The sequence below is a fragment of the Asterias rubens genome, chromosome 9 (genome assembly GCF_902459465.1).
Source record: "Asterias rubens chromosome 9, eAstRub1.3, whole genome shotgun sequence".
NCBI classification, from domain to species: domain Eukaryota; kingdom Metazoa; phylum Echinodermata; class Asteroidea; order Forcipulatida; family Asteriidae; genus Asterias; species Asterias rubens.
Genome location: NC_047070.1, coordinates 18,790,352 through 18,806,073, shown reverse-complemented (window position 1 = coordinate 18,806,073; position 15,722 = coordinate 18,790,352). Strand labels below are relative to the sequence as shown.

The following is a 15,722-nucleotide window of genomic DNA, read 5'->3' as shown; positions in this document are numbered from 1 at the left end:
TTATTAGATTTTTCCTTAATCAGTGACACTGATTGGGTCTTTAAATTATTATTTATTACTAATTTAGATTCAGCAAATACTTCCATATACATGTATTTATAAATAGCAATTACACTACAGAAATAATAACGTTCAATGCAAACTAATGATTTCTAATTTCTATAAACGAATTACAAATGTTAGTTACTCTTATAAATGTTCATTATAACAAGCACACAATATTTAATATTATTTTAATTGCATACCGAGATCTTCAGTCAAAAGGACGGAAGAACAGAATCTTTTTACATATGTTTCAAAAATAAAACACACAAAATAATGCTACAAATAATGCCCATAATGGATTTTTAATAAGGGAATCAATGCGTGGTGAAGAGGTTTTCAACTAGTGGTTTAATGCCAACGCGGGTTTAAACCACTAGTTGAAAATCGATTCAACACACTTTGATGCCCATTCATAATACCCTTGGTCAAAAATCATTAACACTATTGGTCAAAAAATAAAATAAATGCAAAAATTATAACTGTTCAATGATTTCTTTCAACACAACATCCCTCCAGCTATATGAAATGATAAGGCCCTCCGACGCCCTCGCGTAAACAACTCCTTAGAAAGGAATGCTGTGGGCGTCGCGCGATGTTGCACAACTGTTTCAGCCGTTGCTCTCGACCAATAGGTGAAAGCTCGCGTGTCATGCCCATGTTATAACACTTTTTACTGGTGTTTTATCATCCGTTCAAACAACCCCTCATGATGCCCTCTCAACCAATCAGAATGGATAAACTGTCTTAGGTATTTATGAATCTGAAGTAGATTACGAACCTCCAAATGTGACAATAGATAATAATAATACAAAACCCTAGTCACCGGGCTAGACACCTAACACACAGCGGCCCAGCGTCGAGCTACTCCCACCATATATCATTGGATTTTTCGAGGGCACCTGCGGACAGAAAAATAATTATTTTATAACGACAACCGAAATGACACAATAATAAATTGCAGAGCTTTTGTTTTTTAATTCAAACACTTTTAATGACAATGTTTTGCAAAGATTCTGTTAGATTTTGTCTGAAATAGTATTTAAAGGAAAGGTATACCTTTAGTTTTTTTGTTTCCAACAATTTGATTGTTTTATTCCCATACTTAAAGCCATTGGACCCTTTCGGTAAACAGTATTGTTCAAGTCCCACACTTCGTGTATCACAACTTCTATATAAAATAACAAACCGTCGGGAAAAAATAACAGGAAAATAACAGGAAAATAACAGGAAAACCCACCCTTGTTTCCGCACGTTTCTTCGTGTCATGACATGTGTTCAAAATAAATTTGTAATTCTTGCTATCGAGAATTGATATTGTTTTAATGTTTTCTCAAAAAGTAAAGTATTTCATGGAATAATATTTCAAGAGAAGTCTTTCACCATTACCCTCTGTAAACCCTGTAAGTTATTTGTAAATCTGTGAACTTTTTTTCCTTTCTTTTCTGTACTGAAAGTGTATAATGGCTTTAAATGTAGATGAATAACAATAAAACTAATCGTGCTAAATTCATTTTAAAAGGTGGTCCAGAGCCGTTATGCATGAAGAAATAATTGTGTTACTGATAGAAAAGCTTCTCAATTCAAATTTTGGGGCATAAAACTTGAATCTTTTTTGGTACATTATAGCCACAGTACTTCTAAGTGAAATGTTTCGCAAACCAATCACTAAAACGTAGACCATCTCTTAAAGACAATACAACACATAAACTTACTTCTCAAGCCTTTAAGGGTGTCCACGATCTCTGAAATGAAGGACAGTAAAAGGCAATAAAAAAAACAACTAAAAACCAAAAGCGATGAAACAGCTTCTCAAATATGCATAACTATTAGATGTTTGTTGCTAGAACTACTCTGCAGACATATTTTTCCATTCTGGTGAAGAATTTAAATTTCAAACCATGACACTAAAATGGAAGAGAAAATGCCAAGACTTGTACACTTGAGGTTTGTTCTTGAAGTAAGAATTCTGAACATAAACTGCAAACAATCTTTTTCCGTTTCTGCCGTCGCACAACAAATGTTTACTTACCACTAGATGTCGGTCGGTCCAGAGGGTGAAAGCTCCGGCATTTATCAATCAGTTCTTTAAGTCCCTCATTTGTCACATGTGAGGGAAAGGCCAGTTTTTTCTTCTGCATAACAAATGTCGTAACTTCCGTATCATTTTTCCCTGGGAAAATGGAAACAAATGTTTAAGAGCTTCACATCAAACTGATCTTCTTATAAATTGTATGTAAATTTTTGATGAAGGATTTTCTTTTAATGAAACTGTAACAAAGACTGATCTATATTTAAACAACATAATAATAATAAGAGTTGAGATGGTTCAAGGAATGAAATGCCATAGTGACCAGGGGTACTATAGTTTGAGTAATATGACGGATTTAAGCGCTAATCAAAGGCATGTTTATTGTTATTATCATTAAAAGTTTAATTTAAAAACAATTATTTGTGGTATTTTAAGATGACATCTATCAAAAACGCCCTGAAAAAATTCTTTACAATTAAAATTTACGATTTACCTTCGTATGGTCGGAGTCCAGAGGCTATTTCCCACATTATAATTCCATAACTGTAAAAAGATGAAAATAAAGTGTAAATAAACACATGACATGAATGGGAACCCCCTAATCAACAAATTATGCTGTTTGACCTATTTTCCTTTTACAGTTTACTTACGGCACAAATTTGTGTGCTTTCAGATGCCTAATAAAGGCTTCAGGCCTGAAGTCTTAAAATATTAGAGTGAGAAATTACCTCTTCCTCAAAAACTATGTTACTTCAGAGGGACATGTTTCTCACAACGTTTTATACTATCAACAGCTCACCATTGTTCGATACCAAGTAAGTTTTTATGCTAACCAGTATTTTGAGTAACTACCAAAAGTGTCCAGTGCCTTTCAAAATGCTCCGCATCTAAGTGAGATCATTAAAGCCATTGGACACTTTCGGTAAACAGTATTGTCCAAGGCCCACACTTCGTGTATCACAACTTCTATATAAAACAACAAACCTGTGAAAATTTAGGCTCAATCACAATCGGTCATCGGAGTCGGGAGAAAATAACGGGAAAACCCACCCTTGTTTCTGCACGTTTCGCCGTGTCCTGACATGTGTTTAAAATAAATCTGTAATTCTCGATATCGAGAATTGATATTAATTTCATGTTTTCTCAAAAAGTAAAGCATTTCTTGGAATAATATATCACCTGTACCAAGAGAAGTCATTCACCATTACCTTCTGTAAACCTTAAACCCTGTAAGTTATTTGTAAATCTGTGGCCTTTTAATTTTGTGTCTGTACCGAAAGTGTCCAATGATTTTGCGAGCACCAATTATAGATTTTTGTCAAATCGTGTACCTGTACACTTCCATGGGCTCATTTGGGGCAAGGTTTACATCCTTTATGTGCTCAGGGCTAACGTAGTGCATGTTTGAGGTGGGACGTGTGAGCTTTGACTGTCTCCGGATCGACGTGTAAGTTTTGGCCATCCCCACATCAGAAATCTGTATATTATGAAAATAATAAAACAGAGATGAGTAATGGTATTGTTAAGATGAGGGTGCCCCCATTATGCCCTGCACACAAGTATCAAGACTAGGGCACAATTTCATAAAACTGCTAAGCAGATAATAATTTCTTTGGTAAGCAAGAAATGAGTGGGCTACCAGTCGCAACAATGTAAATTTATGAAATATTGGCTGGTAACTTGATTTTGCAAAGCAAGATTTTTCTTGGCTAAGCAGGTTTTTATGCCTATAGGCCCATGACTCCAACCAACGCTCTGCTGATCAGAAACACCAGAGCTTGAGTCCAGCGCTCTTGACCATTTAGCCACAACAGTTTGACTATGGCTATTGTACAGTAGGAAAATACAATGGCTGAATGTTGACAGGTTGGTGCATTCACCTTCACTTCCCACTTAGCGTTGACGAGAAACCTGTGGCTTGATAGGTCGAGGTGGAGCATGGCTCGATCCATGTGATGGATGCAATAAAGTCCGAGGGCGCCATCCAGAGCCATCTGAATGCGCCTATGAATCGGAAGCAGACTTGCGTCGGTGGTGTCTAGGACATGACGAAGGTTGCCCCGCTCCATATACTCCATAACGATCATAGGCTCTGGAATTAAAATGACCAAAATAAGAAAAAGTACAAAATTTGCAAACAAATTACAGGTGGTTCTTTTAAGTAATACGGAAAGTAAATCCTTTTTTTAAATTTTTTTTAATATAACTTCACGCCAGGATTTCACAAACTTTTTCTGTGCTCCGAGGATACGCAGCTTGATGTTCCATCCGAAGGGCAAAGATAATGATCAAGTGTATTGATTTAGGAAACAATGGTCACGGCGTGGACTCGAACCCACACTCTGCTGATCAGAAACACCAGAGCTTGAGTCCAGTGTGCTTGATTGCTTGGCCATGACACGCAACAGGGGAATCAATTTTGCTGTGACAATTGAAGAGCTCACCTATTGTGGTAGATACACCCCAAATCCGAACAACATGAATGGAACTGAGGCGAATCAGATTCTTTACTTCTTGAAGGAGAACGCCTTTATTCAAATTCGCTCTGCAAATGTAAAATAATGAAGAAAAGGATCAAAACAACTCATATTATTATGAAGACAATTATTTAGTTATTCACAAAGGCTTTTAATTGCATTCAGGGCAGAAAAGTATCGATGAGCAATATTGGGTTTCTAGCTGGCCAAACTGACAATTCACCATAAAGGGCCAGACACACTGAAGCGATAACAAAAACAATAATGATCAAGATGCAAAGAGGTTGCTTTCTGTTGGTATAATTGCTCTTCGCAGAGAATACAGGCCGCTTGTTCCAAAAATCGTGTCGTGCATTGTTACATTCTCGTTCTCGCTATCGAGGCCAGTGTGACCGGCCTTAACTGGCTTCTCTTCAGAAGAGTGACAGATTCCCTAATGACAGTAGGAAGATTGTTCCAAAATTATTGGCCCAGCTACACTGAAAGCGTTTTGACTTGGAACTTTGTTTGCTCGGGGAACATTCAAGCGAGTGATGTCAAGCGTCACACGAAGAAATCATGGAGGAGTGTAATGTGACAGTAAAGTGGAAATATATCGACGAGTAGTTTTGTTCAAGCATTTAAAAACAGTAATTTGCCTCGAAATTGCGTGGTTTTCCTTTTACTTTGCTAACATGGTCGGCCACTTATGGAAGTAAAAAATTTGATTCCCATAAATGGCCGATCGTGTTAGTCGACGTGGTAAAAGGAAAACCACCCAATTTCGAGTGATACTTGTGTGGATAATTTTATTCTACTTTTAAAACATCTTTTTAACCATATGCATTTTATAACAAATGGTTACAAACGCTTTTCAAAGACCGATCCAAGGCAATGTGTTCTTTTACAATAGATTCATTCCCTAATCAGTAATGAAGTTCCCTAACTGATGGGGTAATATTAACTATTTATTTTGCAAAAGTTTAAAAGAAGTACCCTTCTGGAAAAACTTTCAGGGCGACCGTTTCCTTCATATACGAAGCCTTGTAGACTGTTCCCGTAAACCCTTTAGTTAACAATTCTCTGTTTTCTAGCCGACTTAAGTCGATTTCTTTGGGTCCACCATCAAGTCCGTGGTCAAAACAGTTGCCTGTACAAGAAAAGATAAAAGTAAAAAGATGTTTACGATTCTGGAATCTGGGTAGGGGACCTGGGAAAGTGCAAACTTTTGTGTTGTAAGTTTTGATATTTGTGGAGGGGGGTGAACGATTCTTTGCGTTCAACATTGTAAACTGATAGACGTTCAGGCCTGTATTACAGTTGTGATAACGTAACCCTCCTCCCGACAACAACAAAAGAAGAGGGTTACGTTATCACAACTGGTACACAGCATGACTTGTAATGGCACGACAATTTTCTCAAAGATTTTTAAATTCTGTCTTTTACTCAGAGACATTGGCCTTGTTTCTTAAAACACATCTTCCCAGATCTTTAAGGGGCACATTATCTTCGAATTGGGCACTTTGGACTCAAAAGGCATTTGTTGTGAAATTAATATGGTTGGAGAGACTTTTTAGAAGACTGAAAATCTAAAGGTCGTTATCTTACCCGGTTTTTCAGACAGCTTTTTCTTTAATATTTCAATGATTTCTTCTTGACCTGTGTGTAAGAAAACAATAATATGAGCAAAATAAGAATGGTACACGTAATTGAACCGTTTCCAAATGACCTTTTAAAACTAGTGGTGCGGAGCTCAGTTTCGGAATCAGAGTAGAAAGCAAAGCAATTAATGTAAAGAGCTACCATAGGAAAACAATTTAACCTAGTAGTGTCGTTAGGATGCGTCCACTGGATCGAGATCTCAAAGTGGCTTAAATGGAGGAAACTCTACTTGACCTGAAATGTTATCCTGCACACAAATTCACTGCGGAAAAGATTGGTTTTCCTGTTTATACAGAATCACATCCTTCCTGGTTCAGGAGTTACTCGTTCTCTCCTTGATACCCCCCCCCCCAATTTAAGCTCTGCACCTTCACTGACATACCCAATTGTAGACCTTCTAGTTTTTCAATGATGTCAAGAAGATGTTGCAGATCTTTCTCATGGTCTTCTCTATCTTCTTTAAGTCGATCGAAGGACACCTCTCTCATTTCCACGTGTAAATTAAAATGAATGTCTTTCACGAGGGCATCCAGCTGCCCGCTGAATTCGTCGAATTGGTTGCCAATCTTGTTTGCATACCGTAATTTCCGTAAGAAAGATTTCTCTGTCAATGTGCCGAGGAAGTCTCGAATACCCTGTACAAGTTTAAGAAGATCCCCCAGTGCTTGACTGAACAACTTCAGTCCCTTTTCATCGCGAGCAACACTGCCCACAATTGCATTGTTCTCACTGTTGACGAGTTTCTTGATGGCTGGTTCTAAGATTGTGATCCGCTTAGCAAGAGTCTGGCTACGATGCTTAAAGGACTGTACTTTACTAACAATGTTGTTTATCTCGAGGATCACAGTAAGGACCATACTAGCTGGCTCGATGAACTCCATTCTGACGAGAGGTTCTTACTTCCTCTAAAATAGAAGCAACAAAAGGGAAAACAACTGTAAACAACCGAGTGTTAAAATTGTTAGCTGTTGCAGCAGACTGCTTTACCAAACCAAAGGAGAGTTTGTCTCGAAGGGGAAGGTTCTAAATGACAATACAAGATACATGAGCAATGAATGAAAAGGAAGAGGGACACGTTGCCTTGGATCGGTTGAGTTAGTCCATGAAAAGCGCTTTGTGTGGATCGTTATACTTATATTGAATTCTACTTTTCAAACATCTTTCTAAACTTTGATCAAATGTTTCAAACGTATTTCATAGAACAATCGCCCGCTCCTAGGGAACATGTCCCTTGGATGGAGTACAGCGCCTCGGTATATAGCTACTTCCTAGTTGCGACAGATAACGAAACCCTCCTCCCGACGGGAAGCCGGTCGTACCCTCCTCCTGACGGGAAGCCGTCGCGACGGGAGGAGGGTTACCTTAATATTGTTATCGCAACTACTAACTAGTTACTTCCACCCAATTATTTAATCACGTTATTATCGCAACCCCTCGCAAAAGTCTTGACACTTGTGTCCTTAATAAGCAAGACACTTGCAGGGATGGTACACTATTGGTAATTGTCAAAGACCAGTCTTCTCACTTGGTGTATCTCAACATTATGCATAAAATAACAAACCTGTGAAAATTTGAGCTCAATTGGTCATTGGAACTGGAAGAAAATGATGAAAGAAAAAACACCCTTGTTGGACGAATTTGTGTGCTTTCTAGGTAGAAGTCTTGTATTATTTTAATGAGAAATTACCTCTACTTCAAAAACTATGCTACTTCAGAGGGAGCCGTTTCTCACAATGTTTTATACTATAATAGTAATACCATGGTAATACTATCAACAGCTCTTCATTCAATGCTCGATACCAAGTCAGTTTTTAAGTTAATATTTGTTTTGGGTAATTACCAAACGTGTACCTCCCCTTTAATTAGGCCCCAATACTTACTCAACAGATCACGAAAGAGACAGAAAATGCCACAGTCAGATGATCAGATGTTGGAAGAACAGTCTTCGAGAAACGAGTGCTCTACTGCTAGTGCTATGATGATGTGCTGATCGTAGATTGACTGTACTCTGAAGGTCCAGTTCGAAACTTCCGGTAAGCGTTGTGTGTGGTGCGATAACGTAGCTATTATTACTAATATTAGGGAACTTTTGGGGACTTCCCCTATTTTGAAGAACAATACCTTCCGAACGAGTGTTGATGTTGCTTTTGAAGTGTTTTGTTATTCAATCCGGTGGAGCGGAGGATTGCAAAAGGTTTCCATGAATCGATGCTAAACTTGTATAAACAGAAACTTCATGAGACACAAAAATACCCTAAAAATTGATATTTTATGGGCGTACAAACCTCAGTTATTCTCATTAAACGCTGAGGGCGCTGTCTTCAATTTGCGTCAATATTTGTTTCGCCAAAGAGGGCGCTGTCCATAGTTTCGTGTAAATATTTTTCACTTCAAGAGAGGGCGCTGTTTTAAAATTGGGGTAATTATTTTGTTCAACCAAGAGGGCGCTGTTTTTGCGCATATGCAGTGCATAAGTATTTTCGTAAACATGTCGTCTGCTCTCGATGGTTTTAAAAATCAAAATGTTTCCTTCACAATTCATCGGTAAGTAAGGATTTGTTCGTATTGGTTTGTCTGGAAATAGCTAACAGATTCTTGTTGTGTGTCTAGATGCCGTGGGGCACAGGTAGCACTCTATTTATAGTGGGATAAAAGCTAAAACTTGGGATAACTTTCCAAAAACTTGTCCGTTGAAATAGTAAGTTGTACACAATCAATGGTCATGGATGTATTGTTGGTCATTGTTTTTGGACTATGTTGGATGGCATTCATTGGAAAAAAAGTACTTTGACATATCGGGCTGTGGTGAAGCATGTACACTGTATCTACTTCAATCAACAGTAATAAACCAATCAAACAAATAACTGATAGCAGTTGTTGTTGATTTGTTGGTGTTGACTGGGTGATTGTATTTGCCACTTGATCTCACACTTTCCTAAAAATGTATCTGTATGACCCTTTGAAAGTGCGTGTGCACCACGCACGGCCACAACCACTATCTCTCAGCGATTGACAAAGATTCAAGTGTCTTCTATCTCAAGTTATGCGTGTGGCTCAATGAGCCACTGTTTGTCCATTCTTGACTTCATACAAGTGTCACCGGTTGTCAAGTGTTAAGGCTGCATGACTTGCAATAACAAGGTTGTGGGTTTGAATCCTACCAACCTCATCACTGATTAAAAAATGACAATAAGTTATAAGTTTTGTCGTCTAGTAACTGAATCACAATTTCGTTATTCAGACTTTCTAGAAATCTCCGCTCCCAATCACAATCTCTACTTGCCTGCTCATCGGCTTCAACTATCTGGCACTCAAATACGCACAATCTCTGGATCAATTCAAGCACCTTGTTTCAAAACTCTTTTATTAAACTCTAACTTACTTTGTTTGTGGTCTCTTTTGACTTTGCACAACGCATTGGGACTCCGTGTATTTTATGCACTTTATAAGATTGGTTTATTATTATTATTAAGAGAGAGATTGGCTGTTGCTACGAGGTTGGTGTTTATCCTTGTGGGAGTTTGCCGAATTGCCTCGATGGGAGGCTCATCTAACCAAACAACAAATATGTTTACTTAGCATTTTTTTTATATCCTCAAAGGTTTGTGTCCTCTCTGAATGGATTGGATGGTTTTTAATTCAAGGCCTTTTGAATTAACTTATTTGCCGTGGTGCCGTTTGCTTTTGCTGTCACGCCATTTGCAAGGTTTCAAAACAAAGTTACATTTTCCTCCTAGAAGTGACACTTACCAGAGGAAAATTACCGTACCCCTTCAAGAGTGAAGTTCAATGCCAGTATTTTTATTGTACCTCTGTACAAACAACTTTTATGTGCCACCCAGGTGAATTGTGAAATCCATTATAAATAGTAATAAAATGAAAAATCCCAAACCCCACCTTTTCACTCAAATTGTTTGGTGTTTTCCCCACTGTAGGAATCTTTGAAGTTACCTGACTGTGTACAGCGTTTCAACAAACACAGTTTTAGTTGTCACCAACTATCATCACGCAAGAAGTCCTCAGCAGATGACAGTTTGAACTACAAGTGTACGCTTCACCTCTCGAAATTACTGCAATTACTGGTGAGTTTCAAAGTCTTGTGATGAATTGGATTGTCAGTGTGTGGTCATGCCGATGAATCCAAATCCTTACTCCAGTCACGCTGCCCCTCATACTACTGTCCCCAACTCCTTCTTCTACTTCCAGCCTGTACTTCAATCCAGACCCCCCTCTTTATTTCAATCTTGAACCGCCCCCAAGATGTAACCCCTTCTACTACAATCCCAACCTCCCCCTTTCTTTCAATCTTGAACCGCCCCAAGATGTAACCCCTTCACTACCAGCCTGTCCTTAAATCCAACCTCCCCCTTTCTTTCAATCTTGAACCGCCCCCAAGATGTAACCCCTTCACTACCAGCCTGTACTTCAATCCAACCTCCCCCTTTATTTCAATCGTGAACCGCCCCCAAATTGTAACCCCTTCACTACCAGCCTGTACTTCAATCCAACCTCCCCCTTTATTTCAATCTTGAACCGCCCCCAAGATGTAACCCTTTCTACTACCAGCCTGTACTTCAATCCAACCTCCCCCTTTCTTTCAATCGTGAACCGCCCCCAAGTTGTAACCCCTTCACTACCAGCCTGTACTTCAATCCAACCTCCCCCTTTCTTTCAATCTTGAACCGCCCCCAAGATGTAACCCTTTCTACTACCAGCCTGTACTTCAATCCAACCTCCCCCTTTCTTTCAATCTTGAACCGCCCCCAAGTTGTAACCCCTTCACTACCAGCCTGTACTTCAATCCAAACCCCCTCTTTTTTCAATCTTGAATTGCCCCCAAGTTGTAACCCCTTCAGCCTGGGCCCAATTTCATAAAGCCTGTAAGCACAAAAAATTGCTTGCTTAGCATGAAATTTGTTAGGATTACCAACCAAATTTCCAAGTGATTTTCAGGATAAGCAAACAACATCTGAATGCCAGTAACAAGCAATGTTTGCTACAAATTAAAATTTGGCTTGTAATCATTATTTTATAAAGACAAAAAGTTTCATGCTAAGCAAATTTTTGTGCTTACAGGCTTTATGAAATTGGGCCCTTTAATACTTTAATCAACCCCCCCCCCCTCTCTTTCAATATTGAACCACCCCCAAATTGTAACCCCTTCTACAGCTTGTATATCAATCCACACCCCCTATTTATTTCAATCTTGAACCGCCCCAAGTTGTTACCCCTTCTACTACCAGCAAAAGTACTTAAAGGCAGTGGAAACTATTGGTAATTAGTCAAAATAATTATCATCATAAAACCTTTCCTGATATGAGTAATGGGGAGTGATTTGATGGTATAACACATTGTGAGAAACAGCTCCCTCTGAAGTGGCGTAGATTTGGAGAAAGAAGTAATTTTCCACGAATTTTTTTTTGAGAACTCAGCTTTAGAATTTGAGTTCTCGAAATCAAGCATCAGAAAGCACATAACTTCGTGTGACAAGGGTGTTTTTTTTCTTTCATTAATATCTTGCAAACTCGACGGCCAGTTGAGCTCAAATTTTCACAGGTTTGTTATTTTATGCATATATTGAGATACACCAAATGTAAAGACTAATCTTTGACTATTACCAATAGTGTCAACTGTCTTTAAATCCAACCTCCCCCATTATTTCTATCTTGAGCCGCACCCAAGATGTAACCCCTTCAACAGCTTGTATCAATCCACAACCCCCTCTTAATTTCAATCTTGAACCGCCCCCAAATTGTAACCTTCATACTCAAGACTGCATATAAATCCAACCTCCCCCATTATTTCAATCTTGACAGCCCCAAGTTTTAACCCCTTCACCACCAGCCTACCCTCCTCACTTATTTTAATCTTGAACCACCCCCAAGTTGTACCCTTCTACTACCAGCCTGAACTTAAATCCAACCTCCCCTTTCTTTAAAACTTGAACCGCCCCCAAGATTTTTACTCCTTCTACTACCAGCCTGTACTTTAATCCAAACCTCCCCTTTCTTTCAATCTTGAACCGCCCCCAAGATGTAACCCTTTCTTCTACCAGCCTGTACTTTAATCCAAACCTCCCCCTTTCTTTCAATCCCCCTTTCTTTCAATCTTGAGCCGCCTCCAAGATGTTACCCCTTCTACCAGTCTGGGCCCAATTTCATAAAGCCTGTAAGCACAAAAAATTGCTTGCTTAGCATGAAAGTTGTATCTTTATAAATACAGGATTACCAACCAAATTTCCAAGTGATTTTCAGGATAAGCAAACAACAGCTGAATTCCAGTAACAAGCAATATGCAACAAATTAAAATTTGGCTGGTAATCTTGTTTTATCAAGGAAGAAGTTTCATGCTAAGTAAATTGTTTGTGCTTACAGGCTGTATGAAATTGGGCCCTTTACTTTAATCAACCCCCCTTTCTTTCAATCTTGAACCGCCCCCAAGATGTACATGTAACCCCTTCTACTACCAGCCTGTACTTCAATCCAACCTCCCCCTTTCGTTCAATCTTGAACCGCCCCTAAGATGTAACCCCTTCTTCTACCAGCCTGTACTTTAATCCAAACCTCCCCCTTTCTTTCAATCTTGAGTCGCCTCCAAGATGTTACCCCTTCTACCAGTCTGGGCCCAATTTCATCAAGCCTGTAAGCACAAAAAATTGCTTGCCAGGATTACCAACCAAATTTCCAAGTGATTTTCAGAATAAGCAAACAACAGCTGAATGCCAGAGTAACAAGTAATATGCAACAAATTAAAATTTGGCTGGTAATCTTGTTTTATCAAGGAAGTTTCATGCTAAGCAAATTGTTTGTGCTTACAGGCTTTATGAAATAGGGCCCTGTACTTTCAACCCCCCCCCCCTTTCTCTCTATCTTAAACCACCCCCAAATTGTAACCCCCTTCTACAACCTATATATCAATCCAAACCCCACCTTTCTTTCAATCTTGAATCGCCCCCAAATTGTAACCCCCTTCTACAACCTATATATCAATCCAAACCCCACCTTTCTTTCAATCTTGAATCGCCCCCAAATTGTAACCCCCTTCTACAACCTATATATCAATCCAAACCCCACCTTTCTTTCAATCTTAAACCACCCCCAAATTGTAACCCCCTTCTACAACCTATATATCAATCCAAACCCCACCTTTCTTTCAATCTTAAACCACCCCCAAATTGTAACCCCCTTCTACAACCTATATATCAATCCAAACCCCACCTTTCTTTCAATCTTAAACCACCCCCAAATTGTAACCCCCTTCTACAACCTATATATCAATCCAAACCCCACCTTTCTTTCAATCTTAAACCACCCCCAAATTGTAACCCCCTTCTACAACCTATATATCAATCCAAACCCCACCTTTCTTTCAATCTTGAATCGCCCCCAAATTGTAACCCCCTTCTACAACCTATATATCAATCCAAACCCCACCTTTCTTTCAATCTTAAACCACCCCCAAATTGTAACCCCCTTCTACAACCTATATATCAATCCAAACCCCACCTTTCTTTCAATCTTAAACCACCCCCAAATTGTAACCCCCTTCTACAACCTATATATCAATCCAAACCCCACCTTTCTTTCAATCTTGAATCGCCCCCAAATTGTAACCCCCTTCTACAACCTATATATCAATCCAAACCCCACCTTTCTTTCAATCTTGAACCACCCCCAAATTGTAACCCCCTTCTACAACCTATATATCAATCCAAACCCCACCTTTCTTTCAATCTTGAACCACCCCCAAATTGTAACCCCCTTCTACAACCTATATATCAATCCAAACCCCACCTTTCTTTCAATCTTGAACCACCCCCAAATTGTAACCCCCTTCTACAACCTATATATCAATCCAAACCCCACCTTTCTTTCAATCTTGAACCACCCCAAATTGTAACCCCCTTCTACAACCTATATATCAATCCAAACCCCACCTTTCTTTCAATCTTGAACCACCCCCAAATTGTAACCCCCTTCTACAACCTATATATCAATCCAAACCCCACCTTTCTTTCAATCTTGAACCACCCCCAAATTGTAACCCCCTTCTACAACCTATATATCAATCCAAACCCCACCTTTCTTTCAATCTTAAACCACCCCCAAGTTGTAACCCCCTTCTACAACCTATATATCAATCCAAACCCCACCTTTCTTTCAATCTTGAACCGCCCCCAAGTTGAACTCCTTTTGTACCACCCTTTCAATCTTTAATAAAGTCAAACAATCAGCCCCGAAAACAACACCTTCTTCTGACTTCACTAATAATGGAAAAATAAAGAACTCAATTAATTTCCAATCCAATAAAGTCAAGTTTTATTTAATTTCTTCTCCAAAAAAAAAACAAACAATAAGTTTAAACAATTAAAAGCCTGAGGAGAATTGAACTCTTTACAATAAAATCTAGGCAATTGTTAATGCACTGGAAGACAGGACTTAGCGTTCACATTAACATGTCATGCCTTTAAAGGCAGTGGACACTATTGGTAATTACTCAAAATAATTATTAGCTGAAAACCTTACTTGGTAATGAGTAATGGGGAGAGGTTGATAGTATAAAACATTGTGAGAAACCACTCCCTCTGAAGTGACTTAGTTTTCGAGAAAGGAGTAATTTTCCACGAATTTGATTTCGAGACCTCAAGTTTAGAATTTGAGGTTTCGAAACAACTTTTCTTTAATTATTATCTCACAACTTCGATGACCAATTCAGCTCAATTTTTCACAGTTTTGTTATTTTATGCATATGCTGAGATACATCAAGTGAGAAGACTGGTCTTTGACAATTACCAATAATGTCCAGTGTCTTTAATGATTAAAAAATAAATCAGGATGTTTTCAAAGCATTTTTCCCTAGAAAAAGGCCCTACACTATTTGTAGCTAAGGTTACATATTTAATACAAACTGTCAAGTTTGATCAATGGTGCTTATAACATTCTCGATTCTTTGATTTCTGTTTACAGGTTCATTAAGATGATGAGGAGCAGCAGTTTCCTCACAAGAGATGCACCAAGGCTGTAATGAGAACACTTAGATTGCAGCTTCATCATGACTTCAAACACTTCATCATCTCTCTACTACAAGCTTCTTCTTGTAATCAATTCAAGGATATTAAGGTAGGCTTGTTGTTTTGTTTATGAATTGTAAAAAGGCCTGTTAACAAACAGTTTGACTTCATCACCGTGATACTTAAAGGGGTTTGTCACACTTAAAGGCACTTGTCAGCAACTTTGAGTCAACTGCTGCAGTGCACACTTCCACTTGTAAAATGTTTTTACAATCCAAACAAAAATTGCCAAAAATACGATGGGGTAAATTTGATGAAGTCTTACATTGTGTAAACAGACCTTTACTTATAGTCCATTTATTGCGACTGTTGATGTATTAAAATACTATCCATTGGTGCTGGCTTAAGGATATTTAAAGTTACTTATATGCCATTTTGCTAGCAAAGCTTTGTACAACAATCAACTCATCAGCGGAAAGCACACAATGAATTGCAATGGCCACATTTCTTATAATACTAA

At 38.6% G+C, this 15,722-nt stretch overlaps 1 protein-coding gene and 1 long non-coding RNA gene across 2 annotated transcripts; one reads left to right on the top strand and one right to left on the bottom strand.

Moving 5' to 3' along the window:
* Window positions 1-733: 733 nt before the first annotated feature.
* LOC117294650 (mixed lineage kinase domain-like protein) lies at window positions 734-8,492 on the bottom strand. The gene is made up of 11 exons (XM_033777156.1): window positions 8,073-8,492; window positions 6,575-7,097; window positions 6,139-6,189; window positions 5,527-5,680; window positions 4,519-4,619; window positions 3,955-4,166; window positions 3,406-3,551; window positions 2,568-2,617; window positions 2,075-2,215; window positions 1,758-1,787; window positions 734-944 (listed from the first exon to the last, which is right to left on the bottom strand). The coding sequence occupies exons 2-11, from the start codon at window positions 7,071-7,073 to the stop codon at window positions 907-909; spliced, it is 1,422 nt and encodes a 473-aa protein (XP_033633047.1). The 5' UTR covers window positions 7,074-7,097; window positions 8,073-8,492; the 3' UTR covers window positions 734-906.
* LOC117294651 lies at window positions 8,139-15,236 on the top strand. Its single transcript, XR_004519567.1, has 3 exons — window positions 8,139-8,225; window positions 10,128-10,274; window positions 15,159-15,236. It is a non-coding gene; the product is annotated as an uncharacterized LOC117294651 (long non-coding RNA).
* The last annotated feature ends 486 nt before the right edge of the window (window positions 15,237-15,722 follow it).

Excerpts from the sequence above, each read along its gene's own strand:
- LOC117294650 (XM_033777156.1), bottom strand. The coding sequence starts at position 7,073 with ATGGAGTTCATCGAGCCAGCTAGTATGGTCCTTACTGTGATCCTCGAG. Across the intron at positions 4,620-5,526 it reads CTGAAAGTTTTTCCAGAAGG|AGCGAATTTGAATAAAGGCG; the intron begins GTACTTCTTTTA and ends TTACATTTGCAG. Across the intron at positions 3,552-3,954 it reads ACGCTAAGTGGGAAGTGAAG|ATTTCTGATGTGGGGATGGC; the intron begins GTGAATGCACCA and ends CATAATATACAG.